This window comes from Dama dama, chromosome 19 (genome assembly GCF_033118175.1).
Source record: "Dama dama isolate Ldn47 chromosome 19, ASM3311817v1, whole genome shotgun sequence".
Lineage (NCBI taxonomy): Eukaryota > Metazoa > Chordata > Mammalia > Artiodactyla > Cervidae > Dama > Dama dama.
This window is the reverse complement of record NC_083699.1, coordinates 36,427,045-36,446,305: the sequence shown is the minus strand read 5'-3', so window position 1 is coordinate 36,446,305 and position 19,261 is coordinate 36,427,045. Positions and strand designations below refer to the sequence as shown.

General features: G+C 51.7%; 1 protein-coding gene across 2 annotated transcripts; it reads right to left on the bottom strand.

Moving 5' to 3' along the window:
* Positions 1–1,035: 1,035 nt before the first annotated feature.
* On the bottom strand, positions 1,036–17,114 carry DVL3 (dishevelled segment polarity protein 3). 2 transcript variants are annotated; one of them, XM_061166695.1, is made up of 15 exons: positions 16,880–17,114; positions 11,427–11,496; positions 10,804–10,925; positions 10,576–10,685; positions 10,245–10,380; positions 9,975–10,098; positions 9,690–9,759; positions 8,933–9,072; positions 8,679–8,755; positions 8,503–8,570; positions 8,199–8,348; positions 7,471–7,602; positions 7,119–7,286; positions 4,103–4,318; positions 1,036–4,015 (listed from the first exon to the last, which is right to left on the bottom strand). In XM_061166695.1, the coding sequence occupies exons 1-15, from the start codon at positions 17,038–17,040 to the stop codon at positions 3,579–3,581; spliced, it is 2,181 nt and encodes a 726-aa protein (XP_061022678.1). In that variant the 5' UTR covers positions 17,041–17,114; the 3' UTR covers positions 1,036–3,578. The 2 variants fall into 2 exon arrangements, with proteins under 2 accessions (XP_061022678.1, XP_061022679.1); XM_061166696.1 differs by having other exon boundaries at positions 9,975–10,068; positions 16,880–17,112.
* Between the last annotated feature and the right edge of the window lie 2,147 nt (positions 17,115–19,261).

Here is a 19,261-nt window from a genome sequence, read left to right as displayed (position 1 = left end):
CGGCCCCACCCGAAATACACAATCCAGAATACACTGCTATACTCACTTCCTTTTCCTCAATGAGCATTCTGGGAATTGTAGTCTCTGCAATCCCTGTTGTTCCTCTTTCAGAGTTTGTGAGAGCCTCCGAGGATTACTGCCATTTGTTGAAGCCCATCTGTTAAGTCTTGGATTGCTGTAGGCCTTTCAGTCTCCAGAGTCGGAGGACTGATTGTCATTTTTTTTTTTTATTGTCATTTTATACACACACACACACACACACACACACACACAGAGGACTTGGCAGTAAAAGTGTTTGTGCTGAGTTAACTGCTTTATAACATCACCTCTGATTTTCCCAAGCTTTTTTGCTTTGTATATTTGTTCTAGACATGACCCTTTTCCCAGAAATCAAGACTTAAGGTAGGGGGCAGGGAGTAAGGAATCAAATATTTAGAAGAAAAGCTAAAATTTTTCAAAATATGTTTGAAAACTATATACCTATGGGACTGTGAGGTCCTCAAGGTCAGGACCTGTGTGTCTTCTACTGACAGGCATATATGTGGCTTAGAAAACTGTTGGCAATTTGAGTTTAACTGGACATGGGATTTGAAATCCCTTCTTTGAGGAATAACCTTCACATCCAAGCTGAGAGGAGACAGAGCCAATCCTTGTACATGAAAGCCCTGGCTGGTTCTTGCAGGACCTGAAGAACATCTGTTGGCTCTTCTCTTTCTGTAGGGAGAGATACCATGCTGCCTTCCCTAGGCAGGGCCGAACCCATCATGAGAGGAAGCAAGGGCAAGAAACGGCAAACCTAGTTGCAAACTCTACTATTGCTAGCATTGTCCTGCTAGAAACCAGAATGTGGGCAGGATGAAAATCTGACCTCCTAAAGATCAGGGTCACAGTCTTAAGCCATTAAGTGACTCAATACAGGCACGTCTAATTCTTGAACCAGCACTCAAGGCTTACTCCTACCTTTCTAGGAGCTTTGTCCTCAATACATACCCTACCCCCCTCCCAATTTAGAGTAAATAATAATGATAATAATAGTAGTAGTAGTAATAATAATAGCTACCATTTATTGAGCACCTATTCTACTGTGTGCCAGGCACTGTGCTAGGCACTTTTCGTACAATATCTAATTTAAGTCCTCACAACAACCCTGTGAGGTAGGTATTATTATCATTTTACATATGAGGAAACTGAGGCTCAGAGAGATTAAATAACTCTCTTATCACGCAACCAAAAAGTAGCAGAGTTGGGATTCAAACCCAGAACAACCTGACTCCAAATCCCAAGCTCCTGTGAACTAGAGTAGAGGCAGAAGGGAGAGGAAGGGCCAAATCCAAGGAAACTTAGAATGGAATGGATATCATACACTGACTAGTAAAATACGGGAAGGAATTTAAGCCCATAAATGTTTCTAGCTGGTGAGCCTATGAAGAGGATGAACGTAACCAGGATTGGAATTCAGGAGGAACATACTTGGCGGTAGGGAGGGAAAGAGTTGAGTCCATCTGGACATATCCAAGGAGATATCCAGTGGATGATAAAAATACAGATCTAAAGGTAAAGGGCAGTTAGGGCTAGAGATATATATTTGGGAATCACCAGCATATCAATGGCAGTTGACATCAGGATGGATGATTCTATTTTGGGAGTAAATAGAGAGGAAAGAGAAGTGGACCAATGATGGAATACAGGGACCCTGAAGGCATGAGCAATAGTGGAAGAATCCTCAAGAGAGTCAGAGATGGCAGAACCAGAGGAGGAAGAGAAGTACAGGAGGCAGCCCCATAGTAGTGGCTAGAGGCAACCATGGTCTGGGCTGGGAGCAAACCTAGAGCTCCCAGAAGGAAGACAAGACTGAGTTACACTTCTAACACAGCCCTCATGCACCATACCCCCCGGGAATATTTGCTAAATGAATGAATGCCAAAATACCCCTATCCTGGTTTACACCAAAACTTGGAGCTTAGGACTTCATCTTACTCTTGACACCCCAGGTCTAAAAATATGGAAGCCTAGGTGAGCCAGAATTTATAGAAGAGGCTCATAGAGAAAGTCGTGATTTGTTTAAATGGGAGAATAAGGTTAAGAAAAAAAAAAAAAAAACACCCCACAAAACTTGGCACTCTATCTGGAAGTCCCAGAAGTCCTCCTGCCCAACCTTGCTCTGAGTTATCATGATGACTGTGAAAACACAGAAGGGTGTGGGGGGCGGGGGGCAGAATGAGAACAATCTGTTAGTTGCCTGGGGTGTCTTGTGCTGAGTCCAGCCTAAGCCCAGCTTATGGGCTTTATTCAGATAGGAAGATGATGGGGACATGTGTGGGAGGTGTGAGGGCTATGAAGAGAGAAAAGTCAGGGGACCAGCCCCACAACCTGGGAGAGGACTGGGAGAGAGGGTCCAGCCCTCTGGTCAGGGACCAGCCCTGAGGCTTAAGTGAATTTGCATAGGCACATGTGTGTGTGAGAGAGAGAGACAGACACAGAGGGAGAAAAAGGGAGAGAGTGAGAAAAAGGGAGAGAGGGAATGAGAGAGCAGAGAACTCTCTGGGGAAAGGGGAACAGAGGCTTTCGTAGGTGGGTGAGAGGCTGGGGTGATTCTCAGAAGTCTAGTGACTTGACATGTTTGTTGAAGTGTGGGTATGGGGGTTGAATATCCTTGGGAAGCCCTGAGGGGCTGCTGAAGCAAGGTTCCTGGTCTCCTCAGAGGCTGGGCCTCCTCTTGCTGGGGACTCACAGAAAGTCAAACAGCCCGAAATTCTTGGCTGCTCCAGGCCCAGGAAAAATTGGGGGAGGGAGAAAAGAAAGAAAAGAAATGTTTCAGCCCAGAGGTGAGATGAGCCTGCTGATTAGTAGGGTTAGGGGTCTGAAGGAACCAGCACACGGGGCAGGCATGGGGTGGGGGTAGGTTTGGGTGCAGAGCAGAGATGCTCCCTGGGATCTGCTAACAGTTCAAGCAACTGAGGGGGCCCTCTGGGCTTCTGCTAAGGTTGAGCGCAGGCAGGGTTAGTATGGATGGTTACTGGAGGGGACTGCAGCTCTAGGGTGTAGGCTGAAGCAGTAGGTGGGGACAGTTAGGAGGAGGGGCAGATGAAGCAAGTCTTTTTTGGTGTCAGTATTAAGGGGAAAAAAAATCAAATTGGCATGCATGTAAGGTTAATAGAGGGATGATGCCGCTAAATGAACGGTGAAAAGGAACTGGGAGAGGGGAGGCGGGGATGAGGGGTATGCAGGTCTTCAAGGGCACCTCTGGGGTCAATTCTTGAAATATGTGTGTGGGGGGGTTGGGGGAGGGTAAGGAGCAGCACTAGCCATTTGGGTCCCAGGGACATGAACGATCCTGGGAAGTCCTGCACAGCAGTTAGTGGGCAGAGGGACAAGCTGGGGCCGGTGGCAGGTTAAGGGCTGCATTACCGATCAGTGGGTGCACCCCACCCTCGCTGCACCCAGCGAGCAGTTAGCGCGCCTGGATTTAGTTCCATTTATTTCCCTTTCAGGTACCAGACAAAATAAAAAAGACGGACGGAGAGAGGAACGCAGCCAGCCTGGGCGGGGGTAGGATGGTAGTGGGGGAGGGGCCCTGCTCACATCACATCCACAAAGAACTCACTGGGGTTTCCCATGGCCATGCGGAAGGACTGTCTGCTGGCGGTCAGTTCAGGGGGCACAGAGGCCAGGTCGCGGCCAGGAGGGGCTCCCGGGGGCCCCATGGCCGTGGGCGGTGGGGGCATCATCAACATGGGGGGCCCGTAGAGAGGGGGCACCCCAGGGGGGCCGTAGCTTGGGTGCGTGTGATGGCTGCGCAGGCTGCTGGCCAGCGAGTGGTGGCTGCGGTGGCTGTGCTCGCTGGCGGCAGGACCCGAGCGCTCGCTGGGCGCCCGCTCCCGCGGCCCCCGCAGGCTGCTGCGGGTCGTGTGGTCCGACTCGCTGCCGCTGCCGCCCGACTTCGAGTCCCCGGCCTTAGGGTCCTTCTCCTTCCGCCGGTCGCTGCCGCTACGATTGGAGCCACTGCTCCGGCTGCCTGCAGGGGACAGGCAGGGATGGGGTGGAAGACACTCAGAGCTTGCGGAGGAAGCCTGGGGCTCGCCCATGGCCCTCTCCTCATTACCTTCACTGTGCTGACTGCTGGCGCTGCCCCCGCCATAGCTGTACCCCAGCTCTGGGAAGCCTGGGTGCGGATTGTAGGGGTGTGGGGGCGGCGGGTACTGGTAAGGGAAAGCCATGGGCCAAGGGGCGGCCCCTGGGTGCGGCAGAGGGGCCAGCGTGTCCTGGTCAGAGGCGCCGCTGGAGCCGTCGTGATCGTGGAGGGAGAGGTTGGCCATGTCTGTGGAGGGAAGCGGAGGATGCATGAGCGGGGTATGTCCCATGCCTCCGCACCCTTAGCAGAGAGATCCCCAGCCTAGGTCCGGTGGATGTGCTTGGGAAGACAGTAACAGCAGTGGCTGCCAGAATGGGAGGAGGGATAGGCCAGAGATCTCTCACTCCTTCAGACCCCCTCTGCCACCCTCCAGAGGTGGTAGGAAGGGAGACCCTGCAGAGACAGGCCCAGAGAAAACCGTCCCTTGGAAGGTGCGAGTCACCACTTCAAATGGTCAGGTGCCCAGTTTCTCCTGCTTCCTCAGTGGGCTGGAAGAAGGGGCAAAATTCTTATTTGGCAATTTTCTCCTCAGTTCGCTTAGAGGGTAAAAGGCAGGGAGGGGAGTATGGGAGGCTGAAATACCAGATAGCCACTAGGTGTTGCGCACCTGCCCCTTACCAGGCACAATACAAAGCACTTCATCTCATGAAAATGTTACCACAACCCTATGAGGAAGATATGTTTAGTCACATTTTTCTTTTCCAGATGAGGACAGTGAAGTCCAGAGAGGTTAAATGATCAGCCAGAAGAGGTCAACCCAAACTAGAAGCTCAGAGTGGCTAACTTTACCTTTCCAGATGAGGGCATTAGTAAGAAAAAAGGAGTAGTTTGGGGAAATTTAGGTGAAATTTTGCCCTCCTCACTCACTCAGGACTAAAATCACACCCCATCTGTACCAGGTCCCAGAGCTCTGAGAGAGCTGCAGTTGCCCTAGGGGCCAGTTGTTGGGTCCAGACTGAGTCCTTTGATCCCAGCCCTAAAGGGAGCTGACCCAAACTTATATGGGAGAAGGAGTCAGGAGAGGGAGCTGAGGCAGCCTATGAAATCTACCAGCCAAACCATCCACTGGTCAAGGCCAGTAGCTAGCATGAGTGGTGGTGGTGGTAGGAAGCAGGCAGCTGACTTGGTGACTACTTCAGCCACCAGGCTGTCGTCCGGTGGGCAGTGACTGTGTGTTTTTGGGCTACCCAAGTCCCCAGCTCTTCCCTTTGAGCTTGCCATGTTCGCAGCTGAGGAGACCTTGGCCAGTACAAAGGAAAAGGCCTGTTGTGTCAACATCTCCCTGAGCTCGGCTTCTGGTGACTTGGTCCATGGGTAGAAGACCAGAATGCCCCTGTGATGGAACAGTATCTCTGAGCAAAAGCCACAGCTATCCTGAGAAGCTTTATGTACCTCTGAAGGTTTGGGGCCAGGGCTGCCTTCTCCTAAATGATGATAATTATATTTGATTGAGTCTAAGGAGTCACTGATTATAAGATGCACTCCAATTTCAGATATTGAAATGTGAAAAAATGTTCTTCTTAGAATCAATTAAATATATGATAAATGGGTAAGCTTTTTTTTTTTTTTAGAGCAATTACTGTGGGCCAAACATGGCGCTAAAAGCATTATATAAAGTAAAGTGAAGTCACTTAGTCGTGTCCAACTCTTTGTGACCCCATGGACTGTAGCCTACAAGGTTCCTCTGTACATGGAATTTTCTCGGCAAGAGTACTGGAGTGGGTTGCCATTTCCTTCTCCAGGGGATCTTCCCAACTCAGGCATCGAATCCAGGTCTCCCGCATTGCAGGCAGACACTTTACCATCTGAGCCACCAAGGAAGCCCCAAAGCATTATATACATTAGCTTATATTCTCAAAACAAACCTATGAGATAGGTTTTACTGTTAACTCCATCTTACAGATCAAGAAATTGAGGCACTGAGAGGCTGTGTCACTTACTCATGTTCACACAGTAAGGGTGGAGCTAAAATTTGAACTCGGAACTAACTCCAAAGCCTTATGCACTATTACTCCTCCTCCATGGGGCCATGCTGGAGCTGCTGAGGGCCAGGGACATTCCCCCCCATGCAGGGACCTGTGCTCCACAAGAACAGCCTTTCTAGTCCCTTGAACCTAATCTGAAGCAGAGACAGAACTGGCTTCTGAGGCTGGGCTTCAGCTCCTAATCCTGAGCCTTGCTGTATTGTTTTGAGGATTCGCTTCTCCAAGGGCTGTCCACAGGCTCTGGAGAATGGGGTTTCCCTGCAGACTTCTCCTGCTTAAGAACCCTCACTGGCTTTGTACTTTCTCATGATCAAGTCCAGATCCCTTGGTACAGCTTGCAGAGTCCTCTACAGGATGGCCCTGTCAGCTTTTCCAGCTTCAGTGGGAGGCACAGCTGCCACCTTCAGGGGTCTGAGGAGGCTGGGGACTTGAGGCCTCAGGCCAGCTCCAGTTCCTGTCTTAGTGGAATCTGCTTGGTGCTGTGAGGGTGAGCAGGAACCAAGGCTAGAAACTCTGATTGGCCTTGTTGGGGCAATGTTTCTGCAGCACTGTACACCCAGGACAGTCCTGATGTGGTGGGAAGAACAAAGGCTGGAGCCAGAAAGACCTAGACTCAAGGTCTTGCTTCTTTGCTTCCAGCTGTGAAACCTGGAGTGGACTACTTAACTTATATAAGTCTCAGTTTCCTCATCTGAAAACAGGATCATCTCCCCAAGGGCTTTAGGGAGGTTTTGAGGACTGAGTGATGCTTTAGAAACAACCAGCATGGTGCCAGGCACAGAGCAGGCACTCAGAAAATGCCAGCCCCAAGGGGGCTGGGCAGGGCAGTGAAGGAGAACTGGTCTGGGCTCTGCCTCTACCACACAGAACTGTCAGGTCTTGAGGCTCCCCCACCTCTGCTGCCCCCTAATCTGGGTTCCCTAGAGTCTGCTGCCACATCCAAACAGGCCACTCCCACTTTCAACCAGGAGATGGGGCAAGGAGGTTGGGGAGGCACGTACTGCCACAGAGGTCGCCAAAGATGTAGTAGCACTGCTCGGAGAAGGTGATCTTGTTGACAGTGTGGCGGATGAAGCCGGCTTTCAGCAGGTTGCTGGCATACTTGCGGGCCTCTCGCCGGTCAGTGAAGCCTTCTACGTTGTGGTACAGCCAGTCCACCACATCCGAGCCTGAGGGCAAGGCTGCCACTTGACTGGGAGGCCCACCAGACCTGGGCTCTTCTGACCTCACAGGAGCCATGAGGCTGGTGCTGATTCCAACTCCAAGGGGTGGCCCAAGGGAGTTCTTGGTTCTTGGCCTGCCCCGCCCCACCACTTTCCACCCCTCCTTCATCCCACCATGGGGCCCTCTCACCGATGAAAGCGTTGGGGATGGTGATCTTGAGCCACATTCGGTCACGGACCTCTAGCCCGGATTCAGGGGAGGCCATGGCTTTTACTATGGCGGCCATGTCACTGTGGATGGACAGGTGGAAGTCGTCTAGGCCTGGGGGTGGGAGGTAGAATGGTGAGGCAGAAAGGGGCTATGGAGTCAAGTACACAGGAGTTTGCATTCCAGCTCTACTGCCTAATAACATGGACCAATGTCAGGAAAATTACCAACATTTTGGACACTCAGTTTCCCCTTCTGTAAAAATAGGGACTTTAATATCTATTTTACAAGGATATTTGAAGAAAGAATTAAATAATGTAAATGAAAGTGCTTAGCCCAGTGTATAATGTGTGCTGTGATAATAGAAAGGCAGTCATTTACTGAGTGCTTACTTTATGCCACATACTGTGCTTTATGTTTTATTTGTATCCTCTCATTAAACTCCAGAGGCCTGGTAAAGTGCATATCATCAGTCCCATTTTACAAGAGGAAACTGAGGCTTACTGGGTGCTCAGTACAGGTTCAGAAGCAAACTGTTTGGTGAGGGTCAGTGTCCACTGAGGGAAACTGCAGAGTGAGGTGGCTGGAACAAATTGACTCTCCTCTCCAGCTCTCTCGGATGCTCAAGCAAGAGTCTCCAGGTGGGCCTTCAGCAGTCCCTTCCAGCTGGTCCTATGTGCTGGGCCCAGGGGTCGGGGTTGGACACTCACGCTCTGTGTCAGGGATGGAGCTGGTGATGGAGGAGCTGGTGGAGGTGATGGTGCTCAGGGAGGGGCTCATGCCGTAGGCAGGGAAGGTGCCGGTCATGGCTGCGGTGTGGGAGACCCAGGCGGCGGGGTCAATGGGCCGGATGGGCTCACCTGCAGGGAGGATGAGGAGTCAGGGACTACCCGCCCTGCCCACTGCCTGGCCCAACAGAATAGGTGTGAGGTTTGGGGTAACACAGAAGGAAGGAGAGACAGGGCTCACGTATGCTAAGCACCAGCTTTAGGGCCCAGCCCCCCATCCACTTACTCCTGGGCAGTGTGAAGCACCCACGTGGACTTGGGTCCCAGCACTTGGCTACAGTCAAGGTGATGGGCCTGAAAGCAAGGGTGTCCCTAGTGAGGGCAGGATGTGTGGAGGCCAAACCAAGCCCCTTCCCTGTTAGCCAGAAATACCTGCCCTCTCCTCCCCAATGCCATCCATACCCTGGTTTGTGTACAATTTCCCGAAGTACTCGGACGGCATCATCGTTACTCATGTTCTCAAAGTTGATCTCGTTTACCTGGGAAAAAGGAGCAGGAGAGGAATATGCAGCTGTGTTGGGGAGATGATAGGCAAGCTGGGCAGGGAAGCTGTTTGGTGGGCTAGGGAGTCCTCCCCATACCAAGAAGCAGGATACAGTGGGTGCGGACATTTCCCTGTCTCTATCCATACCACCACCAAGGGTGGGCAATGGTACCTGTAATAGCATGTCTCCTGGCTCAATGCGTCCATCAGCAGCCACGGCCCCACCCTTCATGATGGAGCCGATGTAGATGCCTCCATCACCACGCTCGTTGCTTTGGCCCACAATGGAGATGCCCAAGAAGTTATACTTTTCTACAGGGAGAAATAAGAACTTAAGACGGGAACAACGTTCCTACCCAAATTCTAAGCCCCTCATTAGAAAAGGGTAGAAAGGGACAAGAACTAATATTTATTGAACTTGAATCAGGCACTGTATTCTGCATACTCAAACATACTTTCACTTAATCCTTGTTGGCCATGAGGTAGGGACTCAATCCTATTTTACAGAGCAGAAACTGAGGTGCAGAGAATTTGAGTGACTTTTCTAAGCCATGAAGTGGCAGAGTTAGGATTCAAACTCAGATTTAAATTTCAAAGTTGGGGCTCTTTTCACTATATCCTGCTACTTCCTAAAGAAGAGCACCTAGGGCAGAAATCAGAGACCAAGAATGCAAGGGATGGAAAGCGGGAAGCGGGGAAGCATCAGAATCACTTCCTTTAGGAAGCCTTCCTGGATGCCATTCTCTGCTTCCATAGTGCTTATCTCTGTCATAGCTCTGATCATGAGATACTGAACGAATCAGCGCATGTAGCTGTTTGTGCTTTTGAAAGAGAGCTCCTTGAGGGAAGGGAACATATCGTGTGTCTCTCTGCACTCCCAGTGTCTGGCACGTAGCAGGTGCTGGAGAGTGTCATTTCATGAGACTCACCCATGTTGAGAGTGACGGTGATGATGTTGAGTGACATGGTGGAGTCCGTGATGCTGCTGAAGGACGAAGACTGGAATAGACAGAGGCCTTGAGCAGCAGGCAGGGGTGGCAGGAACTCACTGCTCTCACTGAGCTCCTCCTCAAGGCTAGCCCTCAGCACCGCCTCCCCTCTGGGATGCTATACCCTGACCCAAGGGGAGGGATCGAAGGAAGCACAAACTCTCATCTTGCTGGGGGCAGGGAGGCTCAGTCTGCTCCACCCACCCCAGCATCTTAGCCCCATACCCGCTCAATCCGGGAAACCTTCTGCTTCCGTCGCCGCCGCTTGTGTCTCCTCATCAGGCGTGAGGCGCTGCTCTGCTCTGTGGAGCTGCTGAACCTGTGGGGCCCACAGTCGTTCCCCACCAGGCTGGCCCAGCCCTATCCCATAAGAGGCATCGCAGGGCCCGGGTCCCCACCACAAAGCCCACATCCCGCCCAGGGGCCCAGCATCCTCAGGGTTCAGGGCTCCTATGGGTCACCTATCCCACAGTACCCAGGAAACCAAAGCCCCACCTGCTGGTGGAGTCATCCTCATCTGAATCAAAGAAGCTGGTGGTCTCCAACTCGCTGCTCATCAGGGTAGAGGAGCTGTCATAACCCCCTGGCTCTCGTCGCCGCTCCCCCTTGGCAGTTCCATTCAGCCGGGTTGCTGCAGGGGATGGAGGCAGCTGGGCTCACAGTGCTTGATGAAGGAGAGAAGGAGGCGAGAGGGACGAGCCAGGGGCTGTACTGGGGCCAGGTCTATCCAGAGCTCAGGAAGGAAGGCAGAGAGGTGGGTAGCTGGGTGGAAGGGGCAGGGAGAGATGCTGGGGATGGGGAAGGTGTGGGTTCAGGGAAGACGCACTGTGCTCTGGGCCGTCCCTCCGGCGTGGCCGCTCTCGCTGGGCAGACACCAAGGAGTCAGTCTCTGTGTCATTGTCCAGGTTCTCCTGGCTGCCCCCACCAGCGTGAGGGCTGTAGGGAAGAGGGGACTTGGTGGGGAAGGGTGCAGGCTGGGGGCCCCCTCCCCCAGCCCTGAGCTGAGCTGAGGCAGCCTCCCCAGGGGCTCTCCCCACCCTCCGGTCACACTCACTGGAACGACGGGGGCCGGGAATCACCAATGCCTCCTGTGCGCTCCATGGGCGGTGGTAGTTCTGCTGGGCTGTCAGCACAGAAGGGCGCTGGTTCTGGGTGTGAGCCTTCAGCCGACACCAGCTGATGGGGAGGAGATGCATGGGTACTGGGGCACAGAGGCCCCAGGGAAAAGGGGCTAGCTGGCTTATGGCAGGGCATGAAGACTTGGGAAGAATGAAGCAGGGGACATGGGGAAAGAAGAGACGGGACTGTGCAAGGTCAGCTGAGACGAGGAGGAAGCTGAAACGCATGGGCTGGCAAAATGGAATCAGGGCAGAGAACAACGGTCAGAGGTCCAAAGTAGAGGTCGGCAAGTGACAGAAGGAAACCTGACAAGTGCCACAAAGGACATAGGAGACATTTTTTGTCTCCAGTGTGTACCTCTGTCTCTTTCTTTCCCCCCTTCCCACCACTTTCCCACTTTTCACCAAGGCTATAGAATCTGGAGTGAGAGAGTTCAGTTAGAAAACTCAAGGAAGATTCAGATACTGAAGCATCAAACTACGGTCTCAGCAATGCCTTTCCTCCATCCAGCTCACTGCAGGAATGCAGGTGGAGAGAGGGTTGAGGCGAGCTCCTTACCCAGGACACCACCCGACCATTGAAGCAGGGCAGCTTGGCATTGTCGTCCGAGATCTCCTCCTTCACCACTCTACAGGGAAAGGAGAGTGTCAGAGTGAGCTTTCTGGGGTGGGAAATACAACCCCAACTCTCAGGGCTCCTGTACCCTGAACTGGGAATCAAACCACCAGTATAAGCCTGTTCAAATGGGAGCAGAGGTGGGGTGACCGAGGAACAGTTCTTTATCACCACCAGAAAGACACCAGCCATGCCCAAGCCACTGCCTTCCTGGGGCATCCTCTTGGCCATCAAGTGATTGCAAATTACACCTGATAAATCACTGTCCCCAGTGAGTGCAGTCACCCCTAGAATCTCAAGAGCTGTACTCATCCCCCAACATGGCTCTCCTGTGCTAGATTTTCTCTTTCCCTCTGAACCTAAACTAGGAAAAAAATACACCCTTATCACTGTCCTCTTCTCAGTTGGGAATCCTGACATTCTTCTGGGAGGTGTGGATGAGGAATTGAAGGAAATTAGGAAAGAGAAGGGGAGAAGGCATTTACCAAACATCCCCCACCGCCACTATGACACTGGTAACAACTGCCTTCATTTACTGAGCATGTACTATGGGTTAAGCACTAAGCTAAGCAGTTTACTAGTAACACTTTATTTAATATTCTCAGCAATGCTGTAAAATAGATACAGATGGGGAAACCAAGGCTCGGCAGGTTCAGAAATTCACCTACAGTTACACAATTGATAAATGAAGAGCTGGAATTTGAATCCTGGTCAGCCTGATTCCAAAGCCTTTATTCTTACCTATACCATCTTATCCCCCTACAGTTAGAATGTATAATCTTCACATCAGCCTCACTGTATAGACAATATGATCTTGATTTTATGAATAAGAAAATAGAATCAGAAACTTGTTCAAGGTGACGGAGCTAGATGTCAGGGCTGGAATTCCACTCCAAGCTTGTCTGACTCCAAAACCTATATTCTTCCCAGGATATTTCACATTATTTCCCGTACAGTGATGGAGGTGATGTGGGTCTGTGTGGAGGGTGGGGGTGTGGGAGACAGTGATGTGGGACATAGGTGAGGCAGGTAGCATATAGTCTCAGGCATGCAGTTTGGCCTGGTGCATCAGTGAGGCAAGAAGTCAGATCATAACTATAGTTTGGGGTCAGGAAAGGGAACAGAAAAGCTTGACCCCACCCCCCCACCCCGTGCCAGACTGCATCAGACATCTCAGGAGCACAGAGCTATAAAGCTGTGATCCAGGGCAAGAGGAAGACATGTGCCTGGAGCTCCAAGCAGAGAGGGAAGACAGGAAGGAGGCTGGGAAGCCCAGTCCTCCCTTGTTCTTAAAGCAGTTCCTTCCCAGAGCTAGGGACGTGCTTGGCTCCTAGTGATGCTCACATTCCTGGACTCACAGCCAAGTTCAAAGGCTGAACATGCCCTCCTCCCTCCCATTCAGCTCTGACTCCTCCGACGTTTCCAACCCGACAGCGACCCCAAGAAAGCAGCTCAAATCATCCTGCATAGGCTCACCACAGAAAGCCTGGAGACAGAACAGACTAGAAAACAGAGACATAGACATAGCTCAGACCCACTAGCCAGTCTGATCGCAGGGGACCCCAAGCTTGTAACCCCCATGGGAATTGGGGCTCAAATTGAAAAGAGGTATGTGGGCCATGGAGCAAGGACTGCGACCTTCTCTGGAGAGGGTCTCAGCACCCCTGTGATGGGAAACTGCTGCTGGGTTCCCACCACCCCCTCCCCCTGGAGGCCCCACCACACTGCTCCACACTACAGATGTTTCCTCTCTTTCTGGGGGTCACCGACAGGTCACCAAGGCTCTGCTGACTCACAATGATCAGCTGATCTTCAGCAGCCTTGGGGGACTTCAGACAGGCCTCCCCCTCCCACTGTGGAGCTGAATGAATCAGGGTTCCACAGCGCTTATACACTCACATACACACACATACCAAGAGGAATCAGACAAATCTGGGTTCAAATTCCAATTCTGCCACTTATTAGCCCTCCTCTCAGAGAATTTTTTTTAACTTTTCCAAGCCTTTTCTCATCCTGGTAAGTGAGATTTGTAAATGCCTGACACAGGCCAGACATACACTAAAAACTAGTTATTAACTTTGTCAATTTTTTGTGGGATCCATACTCTCTTTCTAACTAGGTGTAAGTTTCTAAGGGCAGGGACCAAACAAATCTGCTTACCACTCATTGTTCAATCGACTAAAAAGCCTTTGCCGAGAGCCCAGTGGGCTTTAAGTTTTGCGCTTGCTGTTGCATGGCGCTCAAGAAGCATCAGACCTGGAACCTGCCCTGTTCTTGGAGGTTACTGACCAATGCACAGTTCATGTGAGTATACTGCAAGTGGAAGAGATCAGAGCTGAAAGGGCAGCAGATGTGTTTACTGGACAGACATCTGCTGAGTATTAGTGTAGGGTCCTGGCTACGACCAGGGTTAGGTGTAAGGATAAATAGGAATAAGTGCCATAACTTTAAAAAGTACAACTCAGAGGAAACAATTTGAACCTGGAGAAGATCAGGGAAGAGAAGTACTTCAGGTAGAAGGCCCAGAGACAGGCCAGTGTGTGATGTGGAGCCAGGAGCAACACACTTAGTGGCCCATGCTATTCCTCCCATAGCTCACGGCCCCTCTAGTGGTGGTACCTTGTTCTCCCATCCACCATCTCCTCAGTGTTGAAAATGTTTAATGTTTTATTTCTATATCTCAAATAATTTAAGAGGACCAGGCCTACCCTGAGCTTGACAAATACTTCTGGAGACCAGATGGGGGTTGGGGAGTCCTCAGACCTTACTCACTTGGTAAGTGAGCCTGGAGAGCTGGAGGAGACAGCAGCCTTCCTTCCCTGACCCACTTCCCCATCTGTCAGCAGGGGTCACAGGGCCCTGCCTGACCCCTTATTATGGGGCTAGGATAGGTGGCAGCCCTCTCACTTCCACAGTTTGCCAAGGCTCAGCATCTCCCTCAGAGAGGATGTATTTGTTAAGTGATGGTGATAATAACACCTACAGTTGTGTGATTGGAGCCAGGTTCCTAATAAGCTCTGCCACTTATTAGCTGTGTGACCTTGGGTAAGGAAGTTACTTAAGTTTTCTGTGCTCTAGTTTCCTCATCTATAAACTGAAGATATTACTACCTGTTCCACAGGACTGTTAAGAGGATCTGAATGAGTAAAGATTTGAAAGTCATTTAGATCAGTGTCTTCACACTATAAGCACCATAAAAAGAGTTTAACAAATGAAATATAGATATATACATTCCTCAGCTATTAGTTATCTGTGACAAGATAGCCCTACCAGGTCTCCTTATCAATAATCCTTCTGAGGATAAACAAGATCAATCTCCTCTACTTCATTTTTACCATTGTTCTCAACACTGCTAAAATGGCCTATTCTAATATTTTGCAAAAGATGGTTCAAGTTCAAGTACCACTGATGAATGCAAGATTTCAGGAGTATCTGAATGAATGTTTAACTCGAGAGTTAAATATTTTTAAACATAGTTTAGAAAGAAATATAAATAGAAAACTCAGACCTGTGGTTCCATATTATTGATTGGGTCAAACTAGGAGTGAGTGGACTGACAGTGGACTTAAAGATATTAAGTCAACAATGAGTAGATGTAATGGGGACCCTCTGACTTCAGTTAGGCCTGGCTTGACAGCAGCCTGAGGAGAGTGGGAGGTGGCCCACGGAGGTCTAGGTTTACGAGGTGGGGGCACCCAGCCTAGTGGATTCTCGGATGAATGGGGGTAGAGACACAGGCCTAACTAGTCCCTTAAGGCACTTGGCCCCAGGCTGGCCCCATTGGGCTCCAGCTGATTTTCCACTATCCCATACCCTGAGGCAGTATCTTGGTCTCTTCTAACTCCCTCTTCCCTTATCAGAGCAAGGCATCTCCCCTAGTCCCCCCACCACTCCCACCCCTTGCAGATGCATCCTCCTTCACCATCTTCCAGTTGGGGGTGTCTGTCTCTGGACTGAAGCCAGACAATCATTACTACACCAGGAGTACTCCACCCCAAGGCAGGAACAGCAACAGAAACAAGAATAGTTAGAAGCTGCATAGTACTTCCCACCTTATAAAGCACTTTCACACATATGAGCTCAAGGGCTCATCAAACCCTGAGTTCCAGGGGGAAAGGTGACGCGAAAACATGCCAGGCAGAAGACAGAGAAGGTGATAGCATCCCAGAGCCAGGAGGGCTAGGGGCCTTGGAGAGAAGCCAGGGTGATGAACACCAGGGAGAAGAATGTCTCCCCTCACTCAGCTCCGGGCCTCGGCTCTAAAGAGCACTGTAGGCCTCAGGCTACGGCTGGAGAGGCGGCCTTTAGGCCTGGAGGGCCCAGGAAGGCCTTCCCCGCAGGCCTTCAGGCCCAGTGCCCAGTTACTGCGGGGCAGGCTAGTGTGGGGGCCTCCCCCTCCCCAGTCCCCTGGGAGTTGGAGGGAGGTGGGGGGGGGGTGGTGAGGGGATCAGCCAGGCTCCCCCTCCCAGGCCAGCTGCTACAGAACCTTCCGGCTCCAACATTCCATCCCCTCTTAAAGGGGAAGTCACTACTTCCAAACTCCGCCTGTCCAAAGCCCTGCAGCTGGGGGAAGAAGACTCCACCAGGGAGGGGAGGATGAACACGAGAGACCCTTCCTAGCCCTCCCATTCAGGATCTGAGGCCTTTTCCAAGGTCTTCTCCTTGGCCACCATCTGGAGGAAAGAGGCCCCACTTCTGCGAGGGAATCTGCACCTGGGCTAGTGGGGACTCCTCCTCCGGGGTGAGGCGCCCTGCTCCCTGACAACATCCCAAACGGCCCACAGGGGACAGGGGAGACAGCTAAGTAAACATCAGAGCTGCAGGCCTTAGTTTACAGCCTGAGCACCCCCCAGCCAATTCAAGGTCCCACAGCATAGCCCCTAGATGCTCCATATTCCAAATATGGCTCGGAGTTGTGAAGCTGAAAAGATGGAGAAGGCGAAGGCCGAGTGCCAAACACCCTGAGTCTCTGCTAGAAAGGTGGCTGCATTGGCAGGAGGGTTGGGGACTGCGCTCCGGAATGGGGTGTGTGTGTGTGTGTGTGTGTGTGTGTGTCTGTCTGTCTGTCTGTCTGTCTGTGTGGGCCACTGGTTTCTGAGGAGGTGAGGGAGCTTGACTGGGCTGGAACTGACTGCTTCTAGGGAGCTGAACGTCCCCTTTAAACTAGGGGGCCAGGGTCCCAAACAAGAAGGGAAAGGGGAACCCCTAGAGGGGCTGAAAGTCCAGCCTCTGAAAAAGCCAACGGGGGCCGAATGGCCGCGTGGCCCCTAGAATCCAGAGTAGGGCTAGAAGCCAGCGTACAAGCTGGGGGGGGCGGGGAGGTCCAAACTGGTCGAGTGGGCCCCTAGAAGCGGAGTAGCCGCGGTCCCCCGGAGGCGAGGCGGAGCCATCCTCACCCGAAATCGTCGTCCATAGACTTGAAGAAGAACTTATAGCTGGGTCGTTGCAGAACGCCCTTAAAGTCCGCCAAGGTGACGCGCTCGGCGGGCAGGGGCAGCTTCACCAGGTACGGCGTCTCCTGCCCGTCCAGGTGGTAGATGATCTTGGTCTCGCCCATGGCTCCGGCCTCGGGCCCGGCGGCCCGCGCGCTGCCTGCTCGGGAGGCCGGGCCGGGCCTCTCGGGCGGCGGCGGCGGCGCTCGGCGCGGCCCAGCGGCTCAGCCCAGCTCCGCGGCCGGCCGTGGCGCCAGCTCCCTTGTTCTCCGGCCTCTCCCGGGTCCCAGCGCCGCCTGCCGCGGTCGCGGCCGCCGCTTCCGCTCCCCACTCTCGCGGCTCGGCTGACTACGGCGACTCTTCCGGTGGCCGCGGCCCTCCCGGCTCTGGGCAGCGGCCGGGTCCACTCTCCGCCCCCGACCCCGGTGCGCCCCGCCCCGGCGCGGCCACGCCCCTGGCCGCCGCCGAGCCGCTCTGGCCTCACGGCAGATGGCCTGGGTCTCCACCGGACCCGCGGACACCCCGCCCACCCACCAGGCGGTGCTCGGCTCCTGCGCTCTAGTCCCAGGCCCGGGGGGGGGTGGGGAGCGTGGCAGCGGTCGCCTACGCCCCCAGGGGCTGGATGGATAGATCGCTCCAGGATGGCCGGGTTCCCGGACTCTTCAAGACCCTGGCTCTGGACCCAAGGGGATCGGCTGCTCCTCTGCAGCTGGGGAGGCATTAATGCAGGGGTTGCTTTGCTTCCCAGAGAAGAGGTTCTGACCAAGTATTTCTGGAGGATAGAGACCTCATCGACCTGGCCTTTTAGGGTTTGCTGAGAAGCATAGCTGCTGTCATTGAGTCTACCCGACAACTCCTTACGGACAGAACAAGATCAAGTTCTGATTCCTTCTTGTAACCTCAGTACCTAAGTGTGAAGTAGTGATTTAATAAATGGATTGAATGCAGAATGAGCTTAAGTATGAAGATGTCTGCCTGACTGGGACATGAAGTCTCAAGCCAGGGCTAAGTATAATCGTTTCTAACAGATCTCCTCATGCCTAAGCTTTTAACTTGTTTAATAAATACTGAGTGCCTACTATGTGCAAGGCATACTGCATGAAAGGGAGAGGAAAACAAGGCAGATAAGGCTGTTCTCAGACTTTTCACTCATTTGGAAGGAGGCACAGTGTTCAGTCGCTCAGTGGTGTCTAACTTTTTGCAACCCCATGGATTGTAGCAGCATACAGGCTGTAAATAAATAACTTCAGAATGACAAATGCTATGAAAAAGGGTAAAACGGAGTGATGTGATAGTAACGGGAAACAGCAATATAGGCAGTCAGAGAAGGCCTTTTCCATTTGCCTGAAGACCTAGAACTAGTGAGGAAGCAGCTATAAGAAGGTCTGGTCTGGAGGAAGAGCATTCTAGGCAGACGGACAGCCAAGCCTAAGGGCTAAGGCAAGAATAAACTTGCCAAATTTGAAGAACAAAAAGTCATTGTGACTACAATGATGGTGGTAGATGAGTGTCAATTAGGTAGGCTGGGTCCAGACCACATAGGTCCTTTTAGGCCACAGAAACAAGTGTGGGCTCCTCCCATGCCATTTTGCATACTGTTGCCAAATTAGCATTTCAAGATTAAGGACTTTTCAGATACCTCTTCATCTTAGAAACCTCTCCACATTTCGCAGTACTTCCCAAATATCCTTAGCATGATATTCAAAGCTCTCCATAATCTAACCTCTATAGCCTTTTTTTCATTGTATCCTGACTATAAAGTTCTGACTTCACAATCTGTTCGACCTACTTGTCAGCCCCTGCTCACACACTGAATATATTTTCATTTCACACCTTCCCTTTACATTTTTATCAAAGTAATAGGCACGCATAGACAAATATTAAGAAAACCTTTAACAGCAGTCCTGTTTCATTTCCCTCCCCACCCCCATCCCAGTGTACATTTTTTAAAGCTCATATTACTTCTTGATTTATACATTCTATAGGTCTTTCAAAAATTTTAATGTATTTATTTATGACTATGCTGGGTCTTCATTGCTGTGAGCAGGCTTTCTCTAGTTGAGGGGCATGGGCTCAGTAGTTGTGGCACATGGGCTTAGTTGCTCCAAGGCATGTGGGATCTTCCTGGACCAGAGATTGAATCCATGTCCCCTGCATTGGCAGGTGGATTCTTAACCCCTGGACCACCAGGGAAGCCCTTATTTATGCATTCCAGATATTGTTTGTTGATTTCCAATTTTGATTGATGGATTTACCTTTTCTCCACCTCCCCTAACCTCTTAGGATTTTGGTTAAGAAAATATATATAGTACGTAGTATTGACATTTAAATGTTTCCAACTCTTCT